A 24,875-nucleotide genomic window follows, 5' to 3' on the forward strand; every position below is an offset into this window, starting at 1 on the left:
ATCAGGATTGACTCACGACGCATCTCCTCCACCTCCTCCCTTTGGGTAAGAAGAGGAACGAGAAAGGAGAGGTGACGAGTTGGTCTTGTTTTCTAGGGTTTCAGAGTAGTAGCGGCGGAGGCAGGCAAGATGAAGACGACTAGAGGGAAAGGTGATACTAAGTTCCACTGATCAAGACGATCAAATCGTACCTTTTATTTCTAAATTCTAAGTTTGCAGGAACCTCACCGCTGCCCTCTTTCCTCTCTCCCTCTTCATCAAATTCTAAGTTTTTGATCTTCTTTTTTTTCGAGGATCTCGACATCTCATCATGGAGGAGACCAGAAAAGCGAAGCCCAACGCTGGCACTTCCCTTTCCCAAGTCGCCATCAGTGTAAGTTCCCACCTCTCGAGCCGCCGTCACTTCCCTTTCCCGAGCAGCTCAATCGGCCAAAGCATGCCCAGTCTCCGACGCCACCCACCGCGATCCTCGTTGCCTCAGCGCCATCATCTCCGGCCTCGCCCTCGACGGTCGCCGCTGGAAGCTCTTCGCCTCTTCAAATGGTTCCAGACCTCCGCCCTCGACCCCGACAAGTTCACCCTCTCCAATGCGCTCTCGCTCTCCGCCAATCTCAGCGCGCTGGACCAGGGAAGGCAGATCCAAGCTTTCGTCTTCAAGAAGAATCTACCCATGGACGTCGCCGCCACCAACTCACTCATCAATCTCTACTTCAAGTGCGGCAGCATCGCCGACGCGGAGAAGGTGTTCGACGGTATGCTTCTGAGAGACGTCTACACTTGGAACAATAGAAACAAAACGTCATCTAAAACACTCCCTAGATTCCAAAAACTCTACTCGAGAAGAAAACTCCTCTCTACAAGTTCTTGTTCTCCAAGATTCATTGCACGTGCATTAATGTGTTGTTTGAACTTTAGTATGCAATTGGGGTAAAAAAAAATCATAGTACCGAAGTTACAACTCATCACATGCTTTGTGTAGGTCATGCATGCTGTGCACAAGTGTCATACTCATTTGGGCACATGATGTTCTGCTCAATACTGAGAAATATCATACCAAGCAATTCTCAGTAGAAATCATATTAAGTGGAAATCTCCTTGAATGTGTTTGGACGATCTACTTGCACGATTTGTTCTTAGACATAACATAGTTCATGTTTTTTTTTTATTCCTCTAAATATTTATTCTTTTGAAAGAAACATTGGCTAGTAGCTTCTATATCCAAAATGTTCTCTTTTAAAGTTTTTCTGAATCTCAATCATCTCTAGGGACACTGTTGGACAAGAGAGATTTAGGAGCCTCATCCCAAGTTATATTCGTGACTCATCAGTTGCAGTGATTGCTTATGATGTTGCAAGTATGCTTCCTTGGTAAATCTTGTGCTGTATTTAACAATAATTATCCAAAGGGCTCAATCCCTGAGTGTTTTCTTCTTCTTATTTTTTTTAAATTTTTTTTTCCTTTTTCTCTCTTGACTTTCTTCTACTTCTTGTAACTTTGATTGTTTCACTCAATATTAATGTATGATAAATGTAGGTAAACATTTAGTTTTATATCCTCTATTTGATATAGAAAACTTATTAGTTGCTTTGTATTTGATGTAGATCGTCAGTCTTTCTTAAATACTTTAAAATGGATTGAAGAGGTTCGAACGGAGAGGGGAAGTGATGTTATTATTGTCCTTGTTGGGAACAAAACTGACTTGGTCGACAAGAGGTGATTGATATCTCTTATTTAATTTGGTTTACTTCGAAACTATGCTATTGTTAGGTAACATGCTTACCAAAGAATAAGTGTTATCATTGTTACATTGATGTTTATCTATATCTTCATGTATCACCATATTCCATACTTTGGGCCTGTTCAAAATGAACCTGAGAATTTTTTGTAAGAAAACAACAAATTCTTGCATATGTAGAGGATTGAGATTGTGAAAGTTGGTGAAGTTCATATAGAGAATGTAAGCCCACCAATGGTTAAAAAAGAACTTGATGATTTTTTTTTCATTTTCAATTGACAAATTTTTATCTTATTCATTTAATTGGTCAATTGCTTGAGTAGCATGTAATTATGTTCTATTACTTGAGTTTATAGATCACTATGACCTTCTATATTGAAAGTGTATCCCTCATAGAGTGACTAGTCATTTTAGGATGAAATGAGTTTTACTCATTAATCCCACATGGATGAATGTCGGTTGTCCATTATACCTATATATTACAAGTGTGTTGCCCTCTCAAGTGAATAAGCTATGCTTGAATTCAGCACTAATGCTGCAAAGTGGTCACCAACAAGTCATCAAAAATACCATCAGTCACTATAAATGTTTCTTATCATCTCATGTCAGCTTCTTTTTCCAAGTCTGTCCTTGAGGGTGGGAACTGACTCATTGCATTGTTCTTTTTATTGTTATTAATAGGCAAGTCTCCATAGAAGAAGGAGAAGGTAAAGCGCAAGAGCTCGGTGTCATGTTTATCAAAACAAGCGCAAAAGCTGGCTTCAATATAAAGGTAGCTATCATACCATGACAAGAACCTATTATGCTTCAAAATCACTTCATGTTTATGCTTTTCAAATTACCAATGCATATATGTCTGATCACAGCTGAAACAGACAAATACTTGTACTGCAAACATCTCCTTTAGGTGCACTAATGACTTGGCCCAAAGATCATTAAACTAATGATGTTATACTTGTTAGACAGATGCACTGAAAGCAAACATATGTCATCTTTACGTGCCTAATTATGTTCAATTCCTGACAAAATGCTTAACAATGACATGCTAATTTAGTCTCACAAGGCTAGCAAGGGAAGTTAGCTAATGAATAGGATTTATATGGACTTAACATATACACTATTATTAACTCGGGCTTCAATATTTTATTCTCATGGCTGAGAATAAGTTTGTGGATCAATTTTTCCATCAAATCCAATGGCTTCTTATTTATTTATTTGAATATTTCTGATTTTTCAAGGACTGCGGTTACTAATTGCTTCCTCAATCTTTTCAGGCTCTCTTTCGAAAGATTGCGGCTGCCTTGCCCGGGATGGAAACCTTTCTCCTCCATGTTGCTTAGATTTATGAGGTTTAAGAATGAAGGAAGAATCTTTTATTTTGTTCTTTTGAAAATTTATTATGTCAATATAAGTAGAATCTTTTTGAGTTTCTGAGGTTATCTATTTAAATAAAAATCTTCTCTTCCTATTTCATTTTGTTCTTTTGAAAATTTATTATGTCAATATAAGTAGAATATTTTTTGAGTTTCTGAGTTTATCTGTTTAAATAAAAATTTTCTCTTCCTATTAGCTAATTTTGTTGCTTGCTAGTGATTATGCTTATCTACTATTTGCTTTACTCTCACATGTGAGAGTCAGTTCTTTTCTTACATGTTTCTTTATATCAGATATTTAAGTTTATTTTATTTATAACAAGTACTCTCTTTTTTCCTCTATTTAGGAAAGTGAAAGTGAGGATGATGGTCTTGACATGGGTGATGATGATGATGTTGAGGAACTTGAAAATGAATCAGAGGCTGTTAGGAAAGAACCAACCATTGAGAAACCTGCTCCTGTTTCAGCACCACCCAAAGATGCTGAAAGGCAACTGTCAAAGAAGGAGCTTAAGAAAAAGGAAATGGCAGAGCTGGATGCACTTCTACATGAAATGGGCATTGCAAATAAAGATAGTAATACTGCACAAAATGAGACAGCTAGTAATGTCTTCTTTCACATAATTAGTTTATTTTTGATAGATAGTAAAGTTAATTCCACTGATGTCTATGTGGGTTTTTCTTGTAGTGTTAAAAACTACAAGTAAAGTTTACCTACCCTGTTATGACTTCAGAAGAACATGCTGAATTTTCCATGTATGTTGGCCTTTAATATAGAGGGCTACAAGAGGATTATATCTTAGGTCAAGACACTCCAAATCCATCATAAACCAAAGGGAAAATAGTTTCTAATTACTAGAGGATTGAATGGACCCAAAAGGAAGCTCTAACTTACTGTTTTGGGTGCTGAACTAAGGAGGCAGCTGCCTTCTTGCCGCATTCCTTGCTGCTGTGGTTGGTAGCAGAAATCACAGAAAATAGGGGGCTTAGTGCAGGATATTCAAGATACCAAGATGGCATCAGAGGTAGTACAATAAATAGTATATCTCTTCATCAGAGGTAGCTTTGTTCTTCTATGCTTCCTTCACTGGATTTGTTGTGTAGTCATATTTCTTTGTTCAACCATTATCATGCCTAATAAGTTGTTGTATGATGCTATCGGTTCTTATCAATCTGTACACTTGAATTAGAAGGAGCAAATTATCTATGTTATATTCTAAGCAGCATATACTAAGTGTCATATATGAAAGTTTTAGATTCTATGTTATATTCGTTATCTTCCACAGCAGCCTTTAAAAACTCAGTATTATATTTTATTTGATACATGTACACATTTGTTTTAGTTATTTGACATATGGTGGATTGTTGGGTCCTGATCATGAATTAACTTTGTATAAAGTATTGTAGATTATCTTTATTGCAAGTATCAATTAGAAAGGGACTTTTTTTGGTTTAGATATTTTGCATTCCAAATTTAGTTTATTGGTAGTTCTCAACCCAAAATCAGATCACTGAAAAGCTTTCAAAATGCTTGATTTCCAGCTTTCAAAATTGCATCTTTAGACTGGCCTCGTTAGAGCTAGAGCAGATATTTGGAAAAAAATAAATAAATCAAAATTGCATCTTTACCATTTCCAGCTTTCAAAATTGCATCTTTATCATTTCCAACTTTCAAAATTGCATCTTTACTAATATATTATTTATGTGTTTTTACAGTTTACAAATCTCAGGTACTCCAGAGTTGAAATTGATGAAGTGCAGTTCGAGTGGGCTGAATGCATGCTAGATTACATTTAAAGTGCGGTTCTACCTTGATGTGTTGTTAAAAGAATGTTCTACCTTGATTTTGATATCTATTAGCTAGCTTTTGATGTAAAAAGAATGTTTGTGTATTTTATGGATACTGTTGTAAGAAGATTATTTATATAATTTGTGAATATTTGTGTATTTTATGGATATTGTTGAATGAAGAATATTTGTATAATTTGTGAATATTTGTGTATTTTTTTTTATTATTGTCAGTTTTTCATTGTTTCGGAAATCAAATTTGTGCTGTTAAAAAATATACATATTACATCAGTTTTCCACCGCTGCAAAATCGGTGTTATTAACTAATATTACATCGGTCATTTATCGCTGCCAAAACTGGTGTTATTAACATACAATATTACATCGGTTTTATACCGTTGATGAAACAGTGTCGTTAAGTGATACTACACCGGTTAATAACCGATTCGAAGACCGGTGTCGTTAGGTGATACTACATCGGTTTTAACCCGATGTCTAAAATGACAGACTTTTAACATCGGCTTCATAGACATCGGTCGAAAATGAAATAGACACCGGTGGAAAACCGATGTCTATGAGGGTTTTTTTTTTGTAGTGGAAGGTGCTGGAACTGTGCCAGTGTTAGGGCACAACACAGCGCTAGGGCCCGATGATGGCAATCTAAGCCGACGATGAAGAGAGGTGAAGGGCGAGCTTCACCGGCAAAGGTCGCCCTCCCTAAACGCCAGCATCGGCAGTCGAAGATCAGCATAGTGGCTGCGTGTGAGGAGTCGGGTGATGACAACAATGGAAGAGAGGGATCTAGGGCACGAGAAGAAAGAGGGGTCGGTTGCGTTGTTGATCTACCCTCAAGCAAGGGGTGGTCATTGTAAGTTGATGACAGATGATTGACGAGGGCTAACATCCATCAGTGGCGTTGGGTGGTGGCATGAGGAGGCAAAGAGGAGATTCAACGATGAAGAGGGGGAGGAAATGGGGTGTTAGGCCAAATAGGGAAGAGAATAAGAGGAGTGAATTTAATATTCACGAACTTAGGTTAATTAATTTTAACCTTAGGTTAATTTCCTCAATCAACTCTCACTTTATTGATATACCAAATAGACTTTCACTATGTCCAATCAATTCATCCCCTTAAACGTGTCAAACGAACATCATTTAAATCCCAAAAAATTTCTATAAATTCTCAAAAAATCGAATAAGGTTATTTCTCCAATAACACTTATTATTTAATTATTATTTAGGTATCATATTTTACAATACTTCCTAGTAACAATATAGGAATAATTGATATCAAACCAACAAAAACACCAATGCAAGATAATATCATAAAGTTATAAATGAAATGTGTGCATATATGCATATACATATAAACTTACCCCACTAAACGAAATCAAAGTCATGCAATTCTAACAAACCCCAAAATAGATGCGGAAGAAAAACTATAAATACAAGCAGTGGAAAAATAACTCAAATAACTTAAATAAACATTTGAACTCAAGTGGGACTAGTAGCCAGGACCTCTGAGCAACATGACACATCCTTTATCTGCCAACCAGAAAGATAAATTAAAAACAAGGGATAATGGATACAACAACTCAGTGAGTATTAGAAGATAGCGCATGATACTTAATATGAAGAGATTAAAGGATGCAGTCTCAAGTAGAATACTTATTATAAAAGTAAGCACTAATATAATCATTTGCTTACCAAAAGCATAACTAATAATAAAATATTCCACTAACCTACTCATCTAGGTATAACCAATAGACTGGGAGTACATATAGTACATCCAAATCTGCACAAACAAATACATAGCCTCCATATAACCAGTCCTGACTAATGCAATAATATACGATCACGAATGGGTCTCGTGGGTGATCAGGCTATATAAATAATTTCTATCCACGAGAGAATGTTTTACCACGGATGGTCCCATAGACGAATAGGATAAGGTAGCTTTTTATCTCCTTAACCACTAAGAACGGAAGAACGCTTTACCACAAATGGTCTCGTGGGCAGTCACGGTATGTCAACAGTCACTATTTGTGGGAGAACGCTCTATCATGGATAGTCCCGTGAGTAGTTAGGTATGTCAACAGTCACTATCTATGGGAGAATGCTCTACCAAATATGGTCTTATAGGCAGTCAGGGTATGTCAACACTCACTGTCTATGGGAGAACACTCTACCACGGATGATCTTGTAGACAGTCAAGGTATGTCAACAGTCACTGTTTATAAGAGAACACTCTACCACAGATGGTCCCGTGGGCAGACATATGCATCATAATTATTGACGACTCTCTCAATCATGAATGGGAGACAATGGTCGACAAGATATACTAATAGTCGCTGACGACTTTCTCAATCACGAATAGGAGACAATGGTCGTTAGGATATAACAATGTAATGATAAACAAAAAGTGAATAATTGTATCCAATATAACCCTCTAGAACCATATCTTGGCCTAACTTCACTAGCGTATAAGCATGAGCCTAAAAACACACAAAGGTCTAAAAGAATACTCAACCAAGGGTCTAGTAGGATACTCAATATCCTACACTTCAGTATAATCTTACTAAAGTATAGGCCTGAGCCTAACCAAGAATCTAGTAGGATAACTCGATATCCTACACTATGATATATTCCTACTAAACTATAGGCCTAAGCCTAAGTAGTAACCAAGGGTCTAGTAGGATACTCGATATCCTATACTACGGTATAATCTTACTAAAGTATAAGTCTAAACCTAAGTAGAAATCAAGGGTCTAGTAGGATACTCGATATTCTACACTACAGTATAATTTTACTAAAATATAGGCCTGAGCCTAAGTAGCAACCAAGGATATAGTAGGATACTCGATATCCTACACTTATAGTCCTAAGCCTAAGTATATAACTATATACTATGGTATAAATGCATGAGCAAAATTCTACAACTACACTATAGTCTGGTTTATCCTATATATATAACTAATCCTAACATTAAACAATGACATTGCATAGATGTAAATATCGACAATCAAATAAAGACAAACAACAAATATCAATCGCACAAACAATAAAAATGGATATAAGATAAGCAAGTAGGTGTTGCCTAATCAACTGATGTCAGCCCACATGTATACAGGTGTCGTCAAGTAATAAAAATATCGATCCCATAAGAACTATTGATTAAGCGCTAATTAACTTTGCACGGTGAGTTATCTAGACAATCGAATGTGGGCTCACGAATATTTAAGGGAGAAAGAGAAGGGGAGAGAGAGAGTAGAGAGAAAATAAGCGTAAGTGAGTGAAGAATGATCGATTCTAGGATTTTATTTTAACTATGATGCTAATTAATGTCCCAATATGTTATTCATTTCCTTACCTCCACCCTTATGCACATGTAGGTGTTGGATGCAACTCGAAATTTCGTTATGTTTCCCCTGTACAAAAATTTGTACAAACACAGAACTTTCCTAACAACCTATGTGTTCCTCATGAGTTAAACTTGAATTGGAAACGGAACTTAACATTTTTAGTTCAAGTTCAACTCATGTGTTCTTCAGTAGTTAAAACTTGGATTGCAAACGATACTTAATATTATTAATCCAAGCTCATCCCATGTTACAGAAGTTGATTAAATATCTATTTCAAGGATATTGACTTCCAGGTTAAACATGGCGAGGCACTCGGCCTTCTTGGGTATGAGATTATCCACCACTTCCTAGGCAAAGCCTTTCAAAGAAATTGGATATTTACACTTCTTATAGTAACCATAGGTTTAACTACAGCGATCTCAATAGAAGCACAAGATCAAAAAACTAAATCGAAACACAAAAAATGAAACACGAAATTGCTAGCCTCTTGTGTTGGTATTTCATGATCCATACAAAGAAAAAACTAGTTTCGCTGCGGAATTAAGAACTAGTTATACCTTTCTTTGTAAACAAAGACCTCTTGATCTTCTATTGTATTCCTCTCCTCCTCTTGGACGTCATGTGGGTGACGATCTACCAAGATGAAATCCACCCGAACCTTATTCTTTGTCTACAAGTTTCGGCCACCGAAAGAATGCCAAAATAGGAAACTTCCTTCTCTTCTTCTTCCCTTCCAAGCAAACTGGCCACAAGAAGATGGAGCTTGATGTGCCACCGGCCTTAAGAGAAGAAAACGAAGGGAGAAGGGAAAGAGAGAAGGGTCGGCCACCAAGGAATCAAAGAACCACCGGCCACCAAGGATATATAAGGTAGAGTTCCTCCTTCTCTTCTTCTTCTCCTTCAAGCAACTAGCCACCAATGGAATCAAAAGTGTGTTGCTGGCCCTAAGCTTTAGAAGAAAAGAGAGGAGTCGACCACCAAGGATAGAACAAGAGAGGAATCATGTAGATCATTATTCTTCCTCTAAGGCACCATCTATCCTCTTTTATAATCCTTGGTAATGGCTAAAAAGGAAAGTTATAATCCTTGGTAATAATAATTAAAATCTCTCTTTTTTAAATTTCCTATTGTGAAGGCTACAAAAGGAAAGTTTTTAAATTAATCTCTCTCTTTTAAACAATGAAGGCTACAAAAAAGGAAAGATTAAAATTGAAACTTCTCTTTTAAATCATGGTTACAAAAAGAAAAGTTTTGTCAAAACTAAAATCTCTCTTTTAAAACATTATAGATAACTACAAAAAAGGAAAGATTAAAATTTCTATTTCAAACCTTTGTAAATAGCTATAAAAGGAAAGATTTTAAAATTTAAAACTCTCTTTTAAATTAAAAGAAAAGATTTATAATTAAAATCTCTCTTTTAAATCCCTTTAAGGATGGCTATAAAAAGAAATATTTTCACAATTAAAATCTCTCTTTTAAATCCCTTTAAGGATGGTTATAAAAGGAAAGATTTTTATAATTTAAATCTCTCTTTTAAATCCCTTTAAGGATGACTATAAAAGGAAAGCTTTTAAAAACTAAAACTCCCTTTTAATTCCATTGTGGTCGGCCCCTTGCTTGGGCACCAAGCAAGGCTTGGCCGACCACATCTTGGACACCAAGATGTGCTTGGCCGGCCACATCTTGGACACCAAGATATGCTTGGTCGACCCTAATATGGACTAGAAGATGAGCTTGGGTGGATACAAGGCTTTATATATAGAGGCTACAACAAGGACCGAGAGGAGGAATTGGTTTTGGCCTCCCGATGAGCTTGAGCTTCCTGTGTTCAACCCGAACACCCAACTCAAGTTCATCAATAATAACTCATATCACTAAAGAGTTATTATTGAACTACCGCACCAATCCCATATTACATTATGGGCTCCTTCTTATCATGAGTGCATTAATCTCCCTGTGTTTAAGATATCGAATGTCCATTAACTAAATGAGTTACAGACAACTTACTTAATTAATATCTAGCTCCAAGAGTAGTACCACTCAACTTTATTGTTATGGCGAACTATGTCCACCTACAGGGTTTACATGATAGTCCTTATAAGCTCCTCAAGGGGGCATCATCAACCTAGATAAATAAGACACAGTTTCCTTTTATAATTAACAACATACCATATAAATAATATTATTTTCCAACTTATTAGGCTTATTGATTTAACGAATAAATCTCACCCATTGATAAATTAAAAAAATAAATATTAAGTATATGTGCTTGTTATTATATTGGGATTAAGAGTACGCACATCCATAATAACAGAGGTTATGTTCTTTTATGCAGTCAGTATAAAAAGAAACAACCTCAAATGGTCCTTTTCAATACACACATAGTGTACTAGTGTAATTTTATAGTCAAGATAAACTAATACCAAATTATACTACAATCATTCCAATGGTTTGTCCCAATCCATCTTGGTTGTGAGCTACTATTTATTATTTATAAGGAACTGATAGCATGATCTTCTGTGTGACACCACACACCATGTTATCTACAATATAAATTAAATGGACAACTACATTTTACTAAATGCAGACACTTGACCAATGTGATTCTTATTTCAAAATAAATATTTATACAAAAAGTTAGACTTTTAGTATACATCCTAACAGTAGGAAGTTAGATTCATTATCGGCTCTTATCTGCGGAAGTCAAGCCAGAATGATATCTTGGGCCATTTCCTATATTACTAAATGGTAATGATTCCCGTGAAGTCCGGTAACGGAATACACCTGTCACTAGTATCCCTCAGTCATAAATTATAAGAACACACTAACACTCAATAACATAGAGATAGAAATAACAATTATGTCTAATTCTCTACTTCCTTGTGGAGAATTGTCCTCCCTCTTAAGACAATGCCCTGAATGTCCGGAAATGGGATACTCTTGTCACTAGGGCCCTTTGGTCATACGATCTATGTCATTCCCCTTATGGGGTGAACAATCAATACACATCTACATATTTACATCATTCACGCATTTCATTAAACACATAAAAGGCACAACATGTTGGAGCAATCTAGTGACCCTAGGTTTTGATGTTTGGGCAAAGGTTTAAGTTAGTTTTATTGTTGTATTTGATATGCATTGTGAGTGTGCAGGATACAGGTATAACAAGGAAGTCCAAGTGTGATCTTGGCAAAGGAGGAAAGTCCAAGGATGAGTCTTGGCGGTGTAAGTCCAAGCATGTAGTCTTGGCAACGTAAGTCCAAGTGTAACTTGGCAATGGATGAAGTCCCGGAGGCGCGACCTCTTGGCAAAGGAAGACCCGACAACAATGACAAGGCCGATGGAAGCTCTAGAAGGCAAGACGTGAAGGATGGGGAGGCATCCGAGGGACGCAAGGCTGATGGAGGAGGCTAGAAGGCTAGGTTTAGGTTGGTCGGGCAGGGACGAGTGCTGAGAGATTGTACTCTGAGTAAAATATAAGGATTAGGGTTTACTGTAGCAGCACTGTAGCGCTACTGTAGCAGTACTGGTGCAGTCGACTGGCAGCGAACAGAATGTGTGAAATCGAGCCGTTGGGGTGTAACGGTCGAATTTCCACAGAGGGCAGTCGACTGCATGTTTTAGCAGTCGACTGGTAGGCGGGGTTTTCAACCCGCGGGCTATAAAACCAAAGCTTGGGAGCTTGGTTTGAGTTGATGAAATTAGACTTGGTTAAGGTCTAATTAGTAGTCTACAAGTGCTCAAGAGTTTTCCTTGTGTCCAATAGGTCTTGGTGAGTTTGTGGTGAGGTTTCTCCACCCACAAGGAGTTTGAGCTAGCCGGAGGTCTTCCGGGAAGTAATCCACCGACGGATAGGGATCGTCCACCTTACGGACACGCCGTGGAGTAGGAGCTTTATCTCCGAACCACGTAAATGATCGTGTAGCTTGGTTTGCATTCTTTCTTGTCTTGTATTTTGTTTAGCTTGTTTATTTTTGTATTATTCCGCTGCGCAAGCTAACAACGTAGGAAGCGAACGATTTGGGTGAGCCGCTATTCACCCCCCTCTAGCGGACGTCAAGGTCCCAACACAACATACATAGAATATGACATAAACACTTTATTGAATAAGAAACTATCTAAATATATAGTTCATATATCACATCGCATCATAGTTACTTCCTACATCCTATATTTAGATAATCTACTCTATTATAAAATATTACAATCCAAAGACGAAGACGATGGATGCATAGCATCTCTGGCGTAATGGCCAAGGGTCGATTCTCAGGAACTGATGACCTAGGGTTATCCCACCATGTGCCTATGACCTATGTACCTACATGTACCTCCCTTTATATATGTGGGGTCGGCACTAGGGGGCCACTAAGGTAGCAGATCTACCTTTTTTTAGGATTTTCCCCTAATGGGAGAAACCCTTCTCCAAGGAGAGAGACGAGATCCCAAACTCAAGATAAGTCAAAGAATAGGGTTCTTGACCCTTTATACCTCCTCCAAACTGCCCAGGAAAATCAGGATTACATGGGTCCGGTAAACCGAGATTTTCATCGATTAAACCAGATTTTCTCATAATTCATCCTGAACTAAAGTTATAACCCCTGAAATTATCTACAATATGATATTTAGAGCGAGCATTGGCTCCAAGCGAGCCGAAAGTTATGGTGGTTTAAATTTTGATCTGCAACCTGAGCAGAAGTTCTAATGAAACCACAATTGAGAGGCACGACCGTGCCTTTTAGCATGGATAGACTATGCTTTCTCTCTGTTCAACCTGAAGCAAAGTTTGCAATCTGCTCAGAATTATGGTCATTTTACGATTAGTTTGCAATCTGCTCAGAATTCAGCATGGCTCTGTTTTTGCGTGACACAACCTCGGCTTCTTTGCCATATAGCCGTGGCATGTATGGCCTTAGCCAAACAAGCACAGTCTGTTGGAGTGTATACTGAAAGCCTAAGCTTTTGTAAACATTTGTTTTGAATAAAGAATCACATTTGGTCAAATTATCTACATTTGTTTGTAGTTGTTCAATTAATTTATATTGAAGATAACATAGCATGTGGTGTCACATGCAGAAGATAATGTTATCAGTACCTTATAAATTATAAACAGTAGCTCACGACCAAAATGGAAAGGAACAAATCATTAGAAGGTCATAGTGTAATTAGGTATCAGTTTATCTTGACTGTATAATTACACTAGTACACTCAGAGTGTATTGAGTAGGATCATTTGAGGTCGTTTCTTTTATACTGACTTTATAAAGAAACAAAGACCTCGGTTATTATGGAAGTGTGTGCTCTTAATCCTAATATAATAACAAGCACATATATTTGATATTTATTTCTTTAATTTATCAATGGGTGAGATTTAGTTCGATGAATCAATAAGCCCGATAAATTGGGAAATGGTATCAATTATAGTGTGTGTTGTTGATTATAGAAGGAAACTGTGTCCTAGAGATACTAGGTTGATAATGTCCTCAAGAGGAGCTCATAAGGATTGTCATGTTAAACCCTGCAGGTGGACTTAGTACGACATGACGATAAGGTTGAGTGGTACTACTCTTGGACTAAGATATTAATTAAATGAGTTGTCAGTAACTCACTTAATTAGTGGACATTCGATATCTTAAACACAGGGAGACTAACACACTCATAATAAGAAGGAGCCCAAAAATGTAATTTGGGATTGGTGCGGTAGTTCAATGATAGTTCTCTAGTGGAATGAATTATCATTGATAAAAATAAGTTGTGTGTTCGGGGCGAACACGGAATGCTTAATTTTATCGGGAGACCAAAACCAATTCCTCCTCTCGGTCCCTATCGTAGCCTCTTATTTATAGAGTTCTATACCCACCTATACCCACCTTCTATACCCACCCAATAGGGGCCGGCCAAGCTAGCTTGGGAACAAGCTAGGGCCGGCCTAGGTATAAGATTGGGTGGCCGACCCTAGCTTGAACCCAAGCTAGTAGGGCCGGCCAAAATAAATTTAAAATAATTTTAATTTTAATTTTTATTATGTGGAAGAAATAATTTATTAAAGAGAATTTAAATTAAATTATCTCTCTTGTAAAATTTACAAAAGATTAAAGAAAGAGATTAGATCTCTTTCCTTATTTGTAGATTGGTGAGATATTTTATTTTCTCTTTAAAAATTATTCACATGTTGTAAAATTAAAATTATGGAAATTTCTTTTTATTAATCATGAAGAGATTTTTTGAAGAGAAATTTTATTTTTAAAATTTCCGGAAACAAATAAGGAAAGTTTTAATTGTTGATTGAAACTTGTCCAATTTGCTTCCCATTGATGTGGCCGGCCACTTGATTTTAATTGGGGAAATTTTATTTTATTTTTCTCAATTAAATCATGTCAAGGAAATTGAGGAAATTTTATTGTAATTAAATTTCCTAATTTGCCTAGGCCAAGGAATATAAAAGAAGGGGTGAGTGTGCCTTCATGAGACACAACATCTATTATTTCTCTCCCTCTTTTGTTTCTTGGTGTGGCCGGCCATCCTCTCCCTCTCTTCCTCTTGTGGTTGCCGAATCTCCCTCTTCCATTGGAGCTCTTGTGGTGGCCGGATACTACTCGAAGAAGAAGAAGAAGAAGGAGAGAAAGCTAGCATCTCTTGGAGCTTGGTTAGTGTTTTGATTTTCTTCCTTGGTGAAGCTTCCTCTTTGTTGGCCGAACCTAGCTAGGAGGAGAAGAAGGTGGTTGGTGGTTTCTCATCTCGGAAGATCGTTGCCCACACAACGTCCGAGGTTAGAAGAGGAATACGGTAGAAGATCAAGAGGTTTTTCTACAAGGTATAACTAGTAATTTTTCTTTCCGCATCATGCTAGTTATTTATGGAAATAATACCAAATACAAGAGGCTTACGTTCTAGAATTTCGAATATGTTTTTTGATGTTGTGTTCTTTTGTTTTTTCTTTTCCTTGTGATTTGATTGTTCTCTTTGGTTAACCTAAAGTTATTTTAGGAAATTAAATATTAGCTTTCTATAATAGGTTTTGTCTAGTCGGTGGTGGTTGCTCCCATATCCAAGAAGGCCATGTGCCTCGCCACGTCAGTACTGGGAACCAATTATGGAAATTAATATTTAATGGAATTAATAACTTAAGGAGACTTGGGTCGAACGTGTAAAGTTCAGGAGATCCAAGTCAAAACCTAAAAGAACAAATAGATTAAGTTTTGGATCAAACGTGTTAAGTTCCGCAGGCGATCCAAAATTTAATTTAAAAGAACACATGGTAGCTAGGAAAAGGTTCAGACATTTGTACAAAATTTTTGTACAGTGGAACCTATAGGTTTTCCGAGTAGCAACCAACAATTGGTATCAGAGCTAGGGTTTTGCCTCTGTGTATTTGGTATTTAGTTTAATTATGCATATGTCATACATAATTTAGGCAGGTTAATAGTAGGATGTGCTAACTTTGTGGATGCAGGATCCAACTATTATGACTTTTAGTTATTATGTGTGTGATTGGACCCTTGGACATGTCAAGGGCATTTATCTGTGTGTGCATGATTGTATTAAAATACAGCAGGAGCTGTATTTAGTTTTATTAGGATTTTATTTTTGATCTAGATACATGTACATTCCTTTTATGGAATATAGGATCAAAAATGTAAAATTCTATTTATGTCGCGGATCGAATCTTGCAAAGCGTGGAACCTTCTAAGGACTAGAGGCGCAGCGGAACTAGGAGCAAGATGGATCCGGTGGCGGTGGCCAAATATGGCAGTAGCTTGGGATGACAACACACGGAGGACAATTAGAGATAAAAGCCATAATAGTTGAAAATTAAATTTTTTATTTATTGCTTTTATATTATGCTGTGTGTGCATGTTAGTTTACAAGTTTTAGTAGGCTAGCATAGTTAAAATTCCTCATTTATAAATAACTAAGTGGGAGAGGGATTTTTAAATAAATCCCATGGTCTCCATTACTGGTTTGTAAGTGATGCAAACAAGCTTGCGCGTTGGCTCTGAGTGCCTTCCTCCATAACGGATGAGCTTGTTTGTGGATCACTAGAACAGACTTCCATTTTTGGATGACTATAGGAAGTTAATTAAGAGCGTATGATCTTCCCCAACGGAAGGGGCATAATCTTATTAATGGACTTAGTGTCAAGTAATGGTATACACTTAGACACATCTAATAGTATCCTCCCCATCGGAGTCACTGCTATTATTTGTGTGACCAAAAGATACCAACTATTAATTTTATTTGTCAAAAAGTTAGGTTGACAAGATAATAAAATTAATGGGATAAAACCCTCCTTTTACAAATGTTGAATTTGTATACGTCCACACTAACGTGGCATACAAAATTCACGGTGTTTTAAGGTGTTGGTTAATTTAAAATAGTATTGTTTGAGGAATCAATATTATTCTAAATTTAGAGTTCTGACCAAAAGTTATTTGTGATTCTTAGGATGACTTTCAACCCACTGTCCATCATACTTCAACAAAACAGACTTACTGGACCTAATTACATAGATTGGAAAAGAAACCTAGACATTGTTCTTACTGCTGAAAGCTATAAATTTGTACTGACTGAACCGGTGAATCTACCCAAGAGGAGATTGAATATCATAAGAGATGGGTAAAGGCAGATGAGATGGCACGGTGTTACATTTTGGCTTCAATGTCAAATGTATTGCAACATCAACATCAAGATTTACCAACAGCTTATGATATTATGAACAATCTCAAGGAACTCTTTGGTCATCAGGACAGGGCTTCTAGACAAGAAGCTATGAGAAAGATAATGACAGCCACCATGCAAGAGGGTACTCCTGTAAGGGATCATATCCTAAAGATGATGGCTTATCTGAACGAGATATAGATCCTTGGAGGAGAAATTGATGGGGAAACCCAGATCGATATGATCCTCCAAACGCTACCTAGAAGTTTTGAGCAGTTCCGCCTGAACTATAATATGAATAAAAGGATTTATTCATTAGGGGAACTACTGACAGAACTTCAAGCAGCAGAAGGATTATTTCGTCACAATTCTCAAATTCACTATGCTGAAAATGGTTCTACTTCTAAACCGAAAGGAAAGAAGAAGAAGAAACAAGCTGGCTCAGCAAAGAAAGTGAATAAATCTCAGAGTACGGGATTTAAAGCTGGAGTGAAGAAGCCCAAGGGCAAATGCTTCATCTGCAAGCAGGCAGGACATTGGAAGGCAGACTGTCCTCGTAGGAATCAAAACAAAGGTATATCTCATGCTCTAGTTGTTGAAACATGTTTAGCGGTGTTATCTACCAGCACCTGGTGTGTAGATACGGGAGCCACTGATCATGTCTGCAATTCCTTGCAGGGGTTCCAGGAAACCCGACGACTATCTGAAGGAGAAATTACCGTCTACATGGGCAATGCTACTAAGGTGGCAGCTGTTGCAGTGGGAGACGTCTACTTATCTTTTAGTAGAAATAGAAATTTGGTTTTAAAAAATTGTCTTTATGTACCCAGTTTTAGAAAGAATTTAATTTCAGTTTCTAAACTATTTTTAGATGGATATTCAGTTTCTTTCAGTAACGATGTAGTTATTAAAAGAAATAAAGTGATTATCTGTTCTGGTGCATTGGTTGGCAATTTGTATACTTTAAATCCAAATTCTTCCACAAAGCAAAACATGGAAATTTATAACTCATCTTCTAGTTCTAATAAGAGAAAAGAACCTTCGGAAATGAATCAAGCATATCTTTGGCATCTAAGGCTTGGTCATATTAACTTAAGTAGGATTCAGAGGCTTATAACCGATGGACTTTTGAGTTCATTAGAGTTGGAAAATTTTCCAACTTGTGAATCTTGCTTAGAAGGTAAAATGACCAAGAGGCCGTTCAAGGCCAAGGGGTATAGAGCCAAAGAAGTGTTAGAATTGGTTCACTCTGATTTGTGTGGTCCTATGTCTGTCCAGGCAAGAGGAGGTTTTGAATATTTTGTCTCTTTCATAGACGATTATTCAAGATACGGATATATTTACCTAATGCGCCGCAAGTCCGAGTGCTTTGATAAGTTCAAAAAATACAAGGCTGATGTGGAAAAACGATTAGGTAAAAGTATCAAGACACTACAATCTAATCGTGGTGGCGAATACCTCTTAGGAGAGTTTAGGAATTAATTATCAGAGGCTGGGATTCAATCCCAATTGTCTGCACCTGGAACACCCCAACAGAATGGTGTAGCAGAACGAAGGAATAGGACTCTTATGGAGATGGTTAGATCGATGATGAGTTATTCAGAATTACCAAATTCGTTTTGGGGATATGCTCTGGAAACAGCAGTGTATGTTTTGAACTTAGTACCTTCTAAATCAGTTTCTTCTACTCCCATGGAATTGTGGAATGGGCGAAAACCCAGTATAAGACATATTCGGATTTGGGGTAGTCCAGCACATGTGCTGAAACCAGATGCTGATAAGTTAGAATCCCGTACAGAAGTTCGTGTGTTTGTAGGATATCCCAAAGGAACGAAAGGTGGTTTATTTTATAGTCCTAAAGACCAGAAGGTCATTGTTAGCACCAATGCCCAGTTTTTAGAAGAAGACTATATAATGGATCACAAGCCCAGTAGCAAAGTTGTTTTAGAAGAACTTAGAGAGGACACGTCTACTTCAGTACCAACAGTACAAGATGAAGTACCACAAGAGACTGCAACACGTGTCACACATGATACACAACCACAGACAATGCCTCGTCGTAGTGGGAGGGTTGTAAGGCAACCTGAGAGATTCATGTTTTTAGGAGAGTCTTTGGACTTGATCCCGGGTAAACATGAACCTGATCCACGAACATATGACGAAGCACTCCAAGATATAGATGCAGCATCTTGGCAAAAGGCAATGAATTATGAAATAGAGTCTATGTACTCTAATAAAGTCTGGGAGCTTGTAGAACCACCTGATGGTGTAAAAGCCGTTGGATGCAAGTGGATCTACAAAAGAAAAAGAGGGACAGACGGGAAGGTAGAAACCTTCAAAGCTAGGCTTGTTACGAAAGGGTACACTCAGAAAGAGGGAATCGATTATGTGGAGACCTTTTCACCGGTGGCCATGCTTAAGTCTATCCGGATACTCTTATCCATTGCTGCTCATATGGATTATGAGATTTGGCAAATGGATGTCAAGACAGCTTTCCTTAATGGAAGTCTTGAAGAGAACATCCATATGAAGCAACCAGAAGGGTTCATTGAAAAAGGCAAAGAGCATCTAGTCTGCAAGATCAATCGGTCCATTTATGGACTAAAGCAAGCTTCAAGATCTTAGAACATCCAGTTTAATGAAGTAATCCAGTCATATGGATTTATTCAAAGTCCGGATGAGTTGTGTATATAAGAAGTGTAACGGAAACGTGGTGGTATTTCTTGTACTATACATAGATGATATTTTGTTAATTGGCAACAATGTCAAGATTTATCAGACGTAAGGGTATGGTTGTCCAAACAATTTGATATGAAGGACTTAGTGTTGGTGCAATCTTAGGTCAAGGTTGACCTGGTTGACCTGACTCGAGTTGTGTTTTGATGTTTGACGATGTTTGACGAGAAGAGAGTTGTATTCTTGATGTTTGACAAGAATAGGTGTTTGGGAGATTGTAGGTGCAACCTTAGGTCAAAGTTGACCTGGTTGACCGTGATTCGGGAAAAGTCCAAGCAGGGAGCTTGGCACGCGAAAAGTCCAAGTACGGAGACTTGGCACGGGGAAAGTCCAAGCAGGTAGCTTGGCACGCGGAAAGTCCAAGCAGGGAGCTTGGCACGAGGGAAAGTCCTAACTGGGATGTTAGGCAGTGTGGAAAGTCCTGGTGAGTGAAGCCAGGCAGTGGGAAAGTCCTAACTGGGACGTTAGGCAGTTGGAAAGTCCTGGTGAGTGAAGCCAGGCAGTGAAAAAGTCCTAACTGGGATGTTAGGCAGTGTGGAAATCCTGGTGAGTGAAGCCAGGTGAAAGTCCGGGTGAGTGAAGCCAGGCAAGGGAAAATCCAGATGGATCAGGGATGATCGGACATCTGGTGTTGAGGAAAGTCCAAGTAGGTCAAAGGGATTGACCGGACACTTGGCGGAGAATTCTAGCAGGTCAAGGGAGTGACCAGATGCTAGGAATGAAGTACCAACAAGTCAAGATTGACCGGATGTTGGTTTGGACTTGGTTTGGGCGAAAACCATGAACTAGATCGATCTGGTGATCGATCCAGTGATACCTCGAATATTCTGATCGACGGTGACCGATCGATGCTATCGATAGCTCATTGTGTGATAACCGATCGATCGGTGACCGATCGAGTCGATCGGCCGAGCGAGGCGGGCGCAGAGGGGTTGATCGTGCGGGACCGATCGGCCTGCTGATCGGTCCCGCCGATCGAAGTTCCGATCGGTCGTGGACCGATCGGAGGTTCTGATCGGTCCATGGACCGATCAGGGACGGAAGCGAAGCTTCTTCCCGATCGATCTGCGGACCAATCGGGATCTTTGCTGCTATATTCAAGGTTCTTAAGTTCATGTTAGCCTGAGTTTCTTCATTTTCTTCTTGCGGTATAAGGAGACGAGGGCATCTTCTGTGAGAACTCTCTCTTTCTTTTTCCTTCTTAGAACTTCTGTTCTGCTGCTGAAGTTTGAGCTTCGACTGAGCTTTGTTGAGCTCACTTCCGAAGCCCCGCGTGAGCTTCTTTCGGCTGAGCTGCTTGTTGGCATTCGTCCGTGAAGTTGTTGCTTCCAGGACTTCAGTCGACGACAAGAAGGCAAGCTTGTATTGTTACATTCATTGTATTTACTTCTTGTATTCCTTGTATTCTATCTTGCTGTTGCGAGTTATTGTGGCGAGGTTTCTCCACCCACAAGGAGTATCTATTAGCCGGTTTTCCGGGGGCTCATCCACCGACGGATTGACTGGACTCGTCCACCTTACGGACACGCCAAGGAGTAGGAGCCCTAATCTCCGAACCTCGTTACATCCTTGTGTTAAGGTTTGGTTTTCTTCTCTTTCGTTTCTTTGTATTTTCCGCTGTGCTAACTCGATTTGTAGAAAGAAAGCGAATTTGGGGTCGGCTATTCACACCCCCCTCTCTAGCCGAGTACGAAAGATCCCAACAAGTGGTATCAGAGCGAGGTCGCTCTTCGCCGGATTAACATCCGAGGGAGCACAAGCTAGAGATGGATCAACTCGGAGAAGACATCACGATTCCACCCTTCTACGATCGCGACGACTTCGCGTTTTGGAAGGTAAGAATGAGATATTTTCTTATGACTAACCTTGAGAATTGGAGTTGTGTTCAATTAGGTTTTACTCCTCCATTGGATAAAGAAGGAGAACTTTTGGAGAAAAAGAAGTGGACAAAGGAGCAAGTCCACCAATCAACCGTCAACGATGAGGTATTGAAAATTTTTGAATTTTCTTTACCTAATGATGTTTTGTGTAGGATAGGTGGATACAACAATGCCAAGGAGTTGTGGAACAACTTGGCTAAGTTCCATGAGGAGAACTCCACTTCAAGCCATGAAGAGAAGTCAAGTGAGTCAAGTCGCTCACATCATGGAGGCATGGATTTAGAGGTTGAGGGTCACTCAACATCTAAGGATGAAGAAGAGGAGAGTTCTTCTTCAAGTTTGGAGCAAGAAGAAGAAGCTTCTACCTCCGGAAGGGATGAAGGAGAGAGCGTTCAACCATCCTCAACCCTAGGTAACTCAAGCAATTTAATTTCTTGTAAATTACGTATAATGTGCTTTGAGTGTAGGGAGTATGGACATTACAAGAGTAAGTGTCCAAGGAGGGTTAGGAAGACTCCACCGGCGCCAAAGGTCAAGGAAGTCGGAGTCCCAACACGCAAGGGCAAGGAGCACGTGGTGTGCTTCCAATGCAAGCGAAGGGGACATTATCGGAGTCAATGTCCGAGGGGGAGGCAACCTCACAAGGACAAGAAGACGAGCACATCGATAGGGGGAGCTAAGGCAAATCCTAAGGTAACCTTTAAGGCTCATTATTGCAATACTAGTAAGATGCATGCTAGTAGTTTGATTGCAATTGACAATAATGATAAGCATGATAATTATAAAAATCGATACACGTGCTTAGGTGCCAAACATGTGAGCCTAGATAAGGATAACACTAGGAAAGCCAACCCTAGGATCAACTCATCTAAGGTTAAGGATAACCTAGGTAGAAATCCCAAATCATCTAGACATATGCCTAGGAATACCTCAAAGAAAAATGATAAATTAAAGTTTGAGGTATTAGAGAAGGAGAATCAAGTCTTGAGGTCAAGACTTGATACTTTGGAAAAGGCTCTTAAGAACTTGGAGAAGTCATCTCTAGGGTTTAAGGGTCAAAAACCAATATCCAAGGACAAGAAAGGTTTGGGTCACAAACCTAAGTCCCAAGTGGTCAAGCCCACTTATCATAATGTTCCATTCGATTATGGAACAAAATCTAGGGCTAGGAAGACCATCACCAAGGTCACAAGGGGAGTCACCCCTAGAGTTGATCTTGATGAGTCCCAAATGACCAAGGCTTTAAAGCCTAGGAGGGTCATTAGGAGGGTTGCTAGGGAAGTCATCCCTAGTGAATATTTAGTGAACCCAATGAGCTCAAATAGGTATTGGGTTCCTAGGAGCGTGATTTCATCACGCTAGATGGATTAGAGTGTGCCAACCTTATTTGGATAGATAGTTAATCTATTCATAGCAAAAGGTGGCATTTGAGGAATTTTCAAGGTGTAATCAAGCCTTGAAAATGAAATGGAAAATTATTCCTAAGGTGATTAGGATGTGCCAATCTCAATTAAGGAGTTTTCTAGAGTCAATCTAATTGGCACATAGTGATCTAAAAATCTTTTGTATTTGATTTTAGGTCCATTACACTTAGGAATATAGAATTTATGGCAAAATGATCAAAATTATCAAAAATTGCAACTAAGACTAGAATTAGGTATTTTCTATACCTTTATATGCTATTTGCCATGTATTGTTTGCCATATGCCATGTCATGACATCATATTTATTTTATGATCATTTAAAATGTCATGATAATGCTTAGGTTAGTTATATGTCATGCCTTAGTTAAAGTTTCATACTTTATGCCATGACATCATGACATTGGCACATGTTATTATGTATGATATCATTTTATGCCATGTCATCATTTCTTGCATTTATAATCAATGAAATTGATCTAAGGATAAACAACACAATTTGATATGGAGATCAAGTTGTTGTTTTAGAAAAATGCATGAGAACTTAGACTAAGCTAACCTAAACCCATATCTCACACCAAAATTGACTTGAATGTGTTTGATACACCTTAGATGTGTGTGAGATATTAGGATGATGAGTTAGGATCAAGGTGCATGGTTCTTGTACCTAGATGAGCCTAATTCTAAATGGGGGATCATAGGGAAAGCTTGTGTACAAGTCATGTACATTTAGCCCTAAGATTATGGTCCCAAATTAAAGGGTTTAAAAGCATTTTAAAATTGATTTGAAAAACCTTGATGAAGCTTTCCTAGTGATAGCATTCATCATTGAACATTGTGATACAAAGTTGAGTTAAACTTGAACTATTTCAAAGTTTTTGAACTTTGTATCAAGATTGAAAAATGAAAACTATTTTCATAGAAAACTATTTTTCCTTGATAGTGTATGATATGAGGAATGTATCCTCAAAGTTTCGTAATTTTTGGAATTTTCTGTAATTTTATGTGAGTTTCGAACTTCTCCCGGAGAAAATCAGAAATCTCTGATTTCAGAGGCTGGATCGGTCACCGGACCGATCCAGGGAAGGCCTGATCGGTCTGGTGACCGATCAGTGACGATCCAGTGCGATCAGTGAAGCGTGGATCGGTCTGGGGACCGATCCATGGGGCTTCTGATCGGTCTGAGGACCGATCAGTGCGTGCCAGTTTCTGATTTTCAGCAGGTGTCTGAAATTTCAGTTTTTGGGAGTGAGTTTCGGGTTTCTAAAGGTTTGAAACTCTCCAAGACATTGTTGGTGCAATGGTCAAGGGGGAGTTGACCTTTAGGGGGAGTTTTACCTAATTGTCAAGGGGGAGTTGACTTTTAGGGGGAGTTTTTACTCCTTAAGACTTTCGAGGATTAGTGATATGGGATTATCACTAAATTGAGTGTTGAGTTTAGTTTCAAGGGGGAAATTAAGGGTTTCAATGAAAGGTATGGGACTTTCATTAGGAAGAAACTCTTGACCTTGATTCCCTCTTTTTGATGTGTGTCAAAAAGGGGGAGAGATGTCCCAAGGGGGAGAGTGTAGGTTTTGGAAGAATGTTCAAGGAAGAACATTGGAAAACCTAAGTTAGGTTATCGGGTTAACCTAACTTGATTTTGGATTTTGTCAAACATCAAAAAGGGGGAGATTGTTGGTGCAACCTTAGGTCAAGGTTGACCTGGTTGACCTGACTCGAGTTGACCTGACTCGAGTTGTGTTTTGATGTTTGACGATGTTTGACGAGAAGAGAGTTGTATTCTTGATGTTTGACAAGAATAGGTGTTTGGGAGATTGTAGGTGCAACCTTAGGTCAAAGTTGACCTGGTTGACCGTGATTCGGGAAAAGTCCAAGCAGGGAGCTTGGCACGCGAAAAGTCCAAGTACGGAGACTTGGCAC

General features: G+C 38.5%; 2 protein-coding genes across 2 annotated transcripts in view; both read left to right on the plus strand.

The window, feature by feature from the left end:
* Positions 1-310: 310 nt before the first annotated feature.
* LOC122019266 (ras-related protein Rab-2A-like) lies at positions 311-3,757 on the plus strand. Its single transcript, XM_042576755.1, has 5 exons — positions 311-752; positions 1,602-1,713; positions 2,417-2,507; positions 3,010-3,084; positions 3,456-3,757. Exons 1-4 carry the CDS (start codon positions 311-313, stop codon positions 3,073-3,075), a joined length of 711 nt encoding a protein of 236 aa, XP_042432689.1. The 3' UTR covers positions 3,076-3,084; positions 3,456-3,757.
* The window catches only part of LOC122019267, a 47,464-nt gene continuing 26,044 nt past the window's right edge, over positions 3,456-24,875 (plus strand). The window contains exons 1-2 of the mRNA XM_042576756.1: positions 3,456-3,711; positions 3,797-3,850. Coding sequence (XP_042432690.1) covers positions 3,486-3,711; positions 3,797-3,850 — 280 coding nt within the window. The 5' untranslated portion in view covers positions 3,456-3,485. The remainder of the gene's footprint in view (positions 3,712-3,796; positions 3,851-24,875) is intronic.

This window comes from Zingiber officinale, chromosome 9A (genome assembly GCF_018446385.1).
Source record: "Zingiber officinale cultivar Zhangliang chromosome 9A, Zo_v1.1, whole genome shotgun sequence".
NCBI classification, from domain to species: domain Eukaryota; kingdom Viridiplantae; phylum Streptophyta; class Magnoliopsida; order Zingiberales; family Zingiberaceae; genus Zingiber; species Zingiber officinale.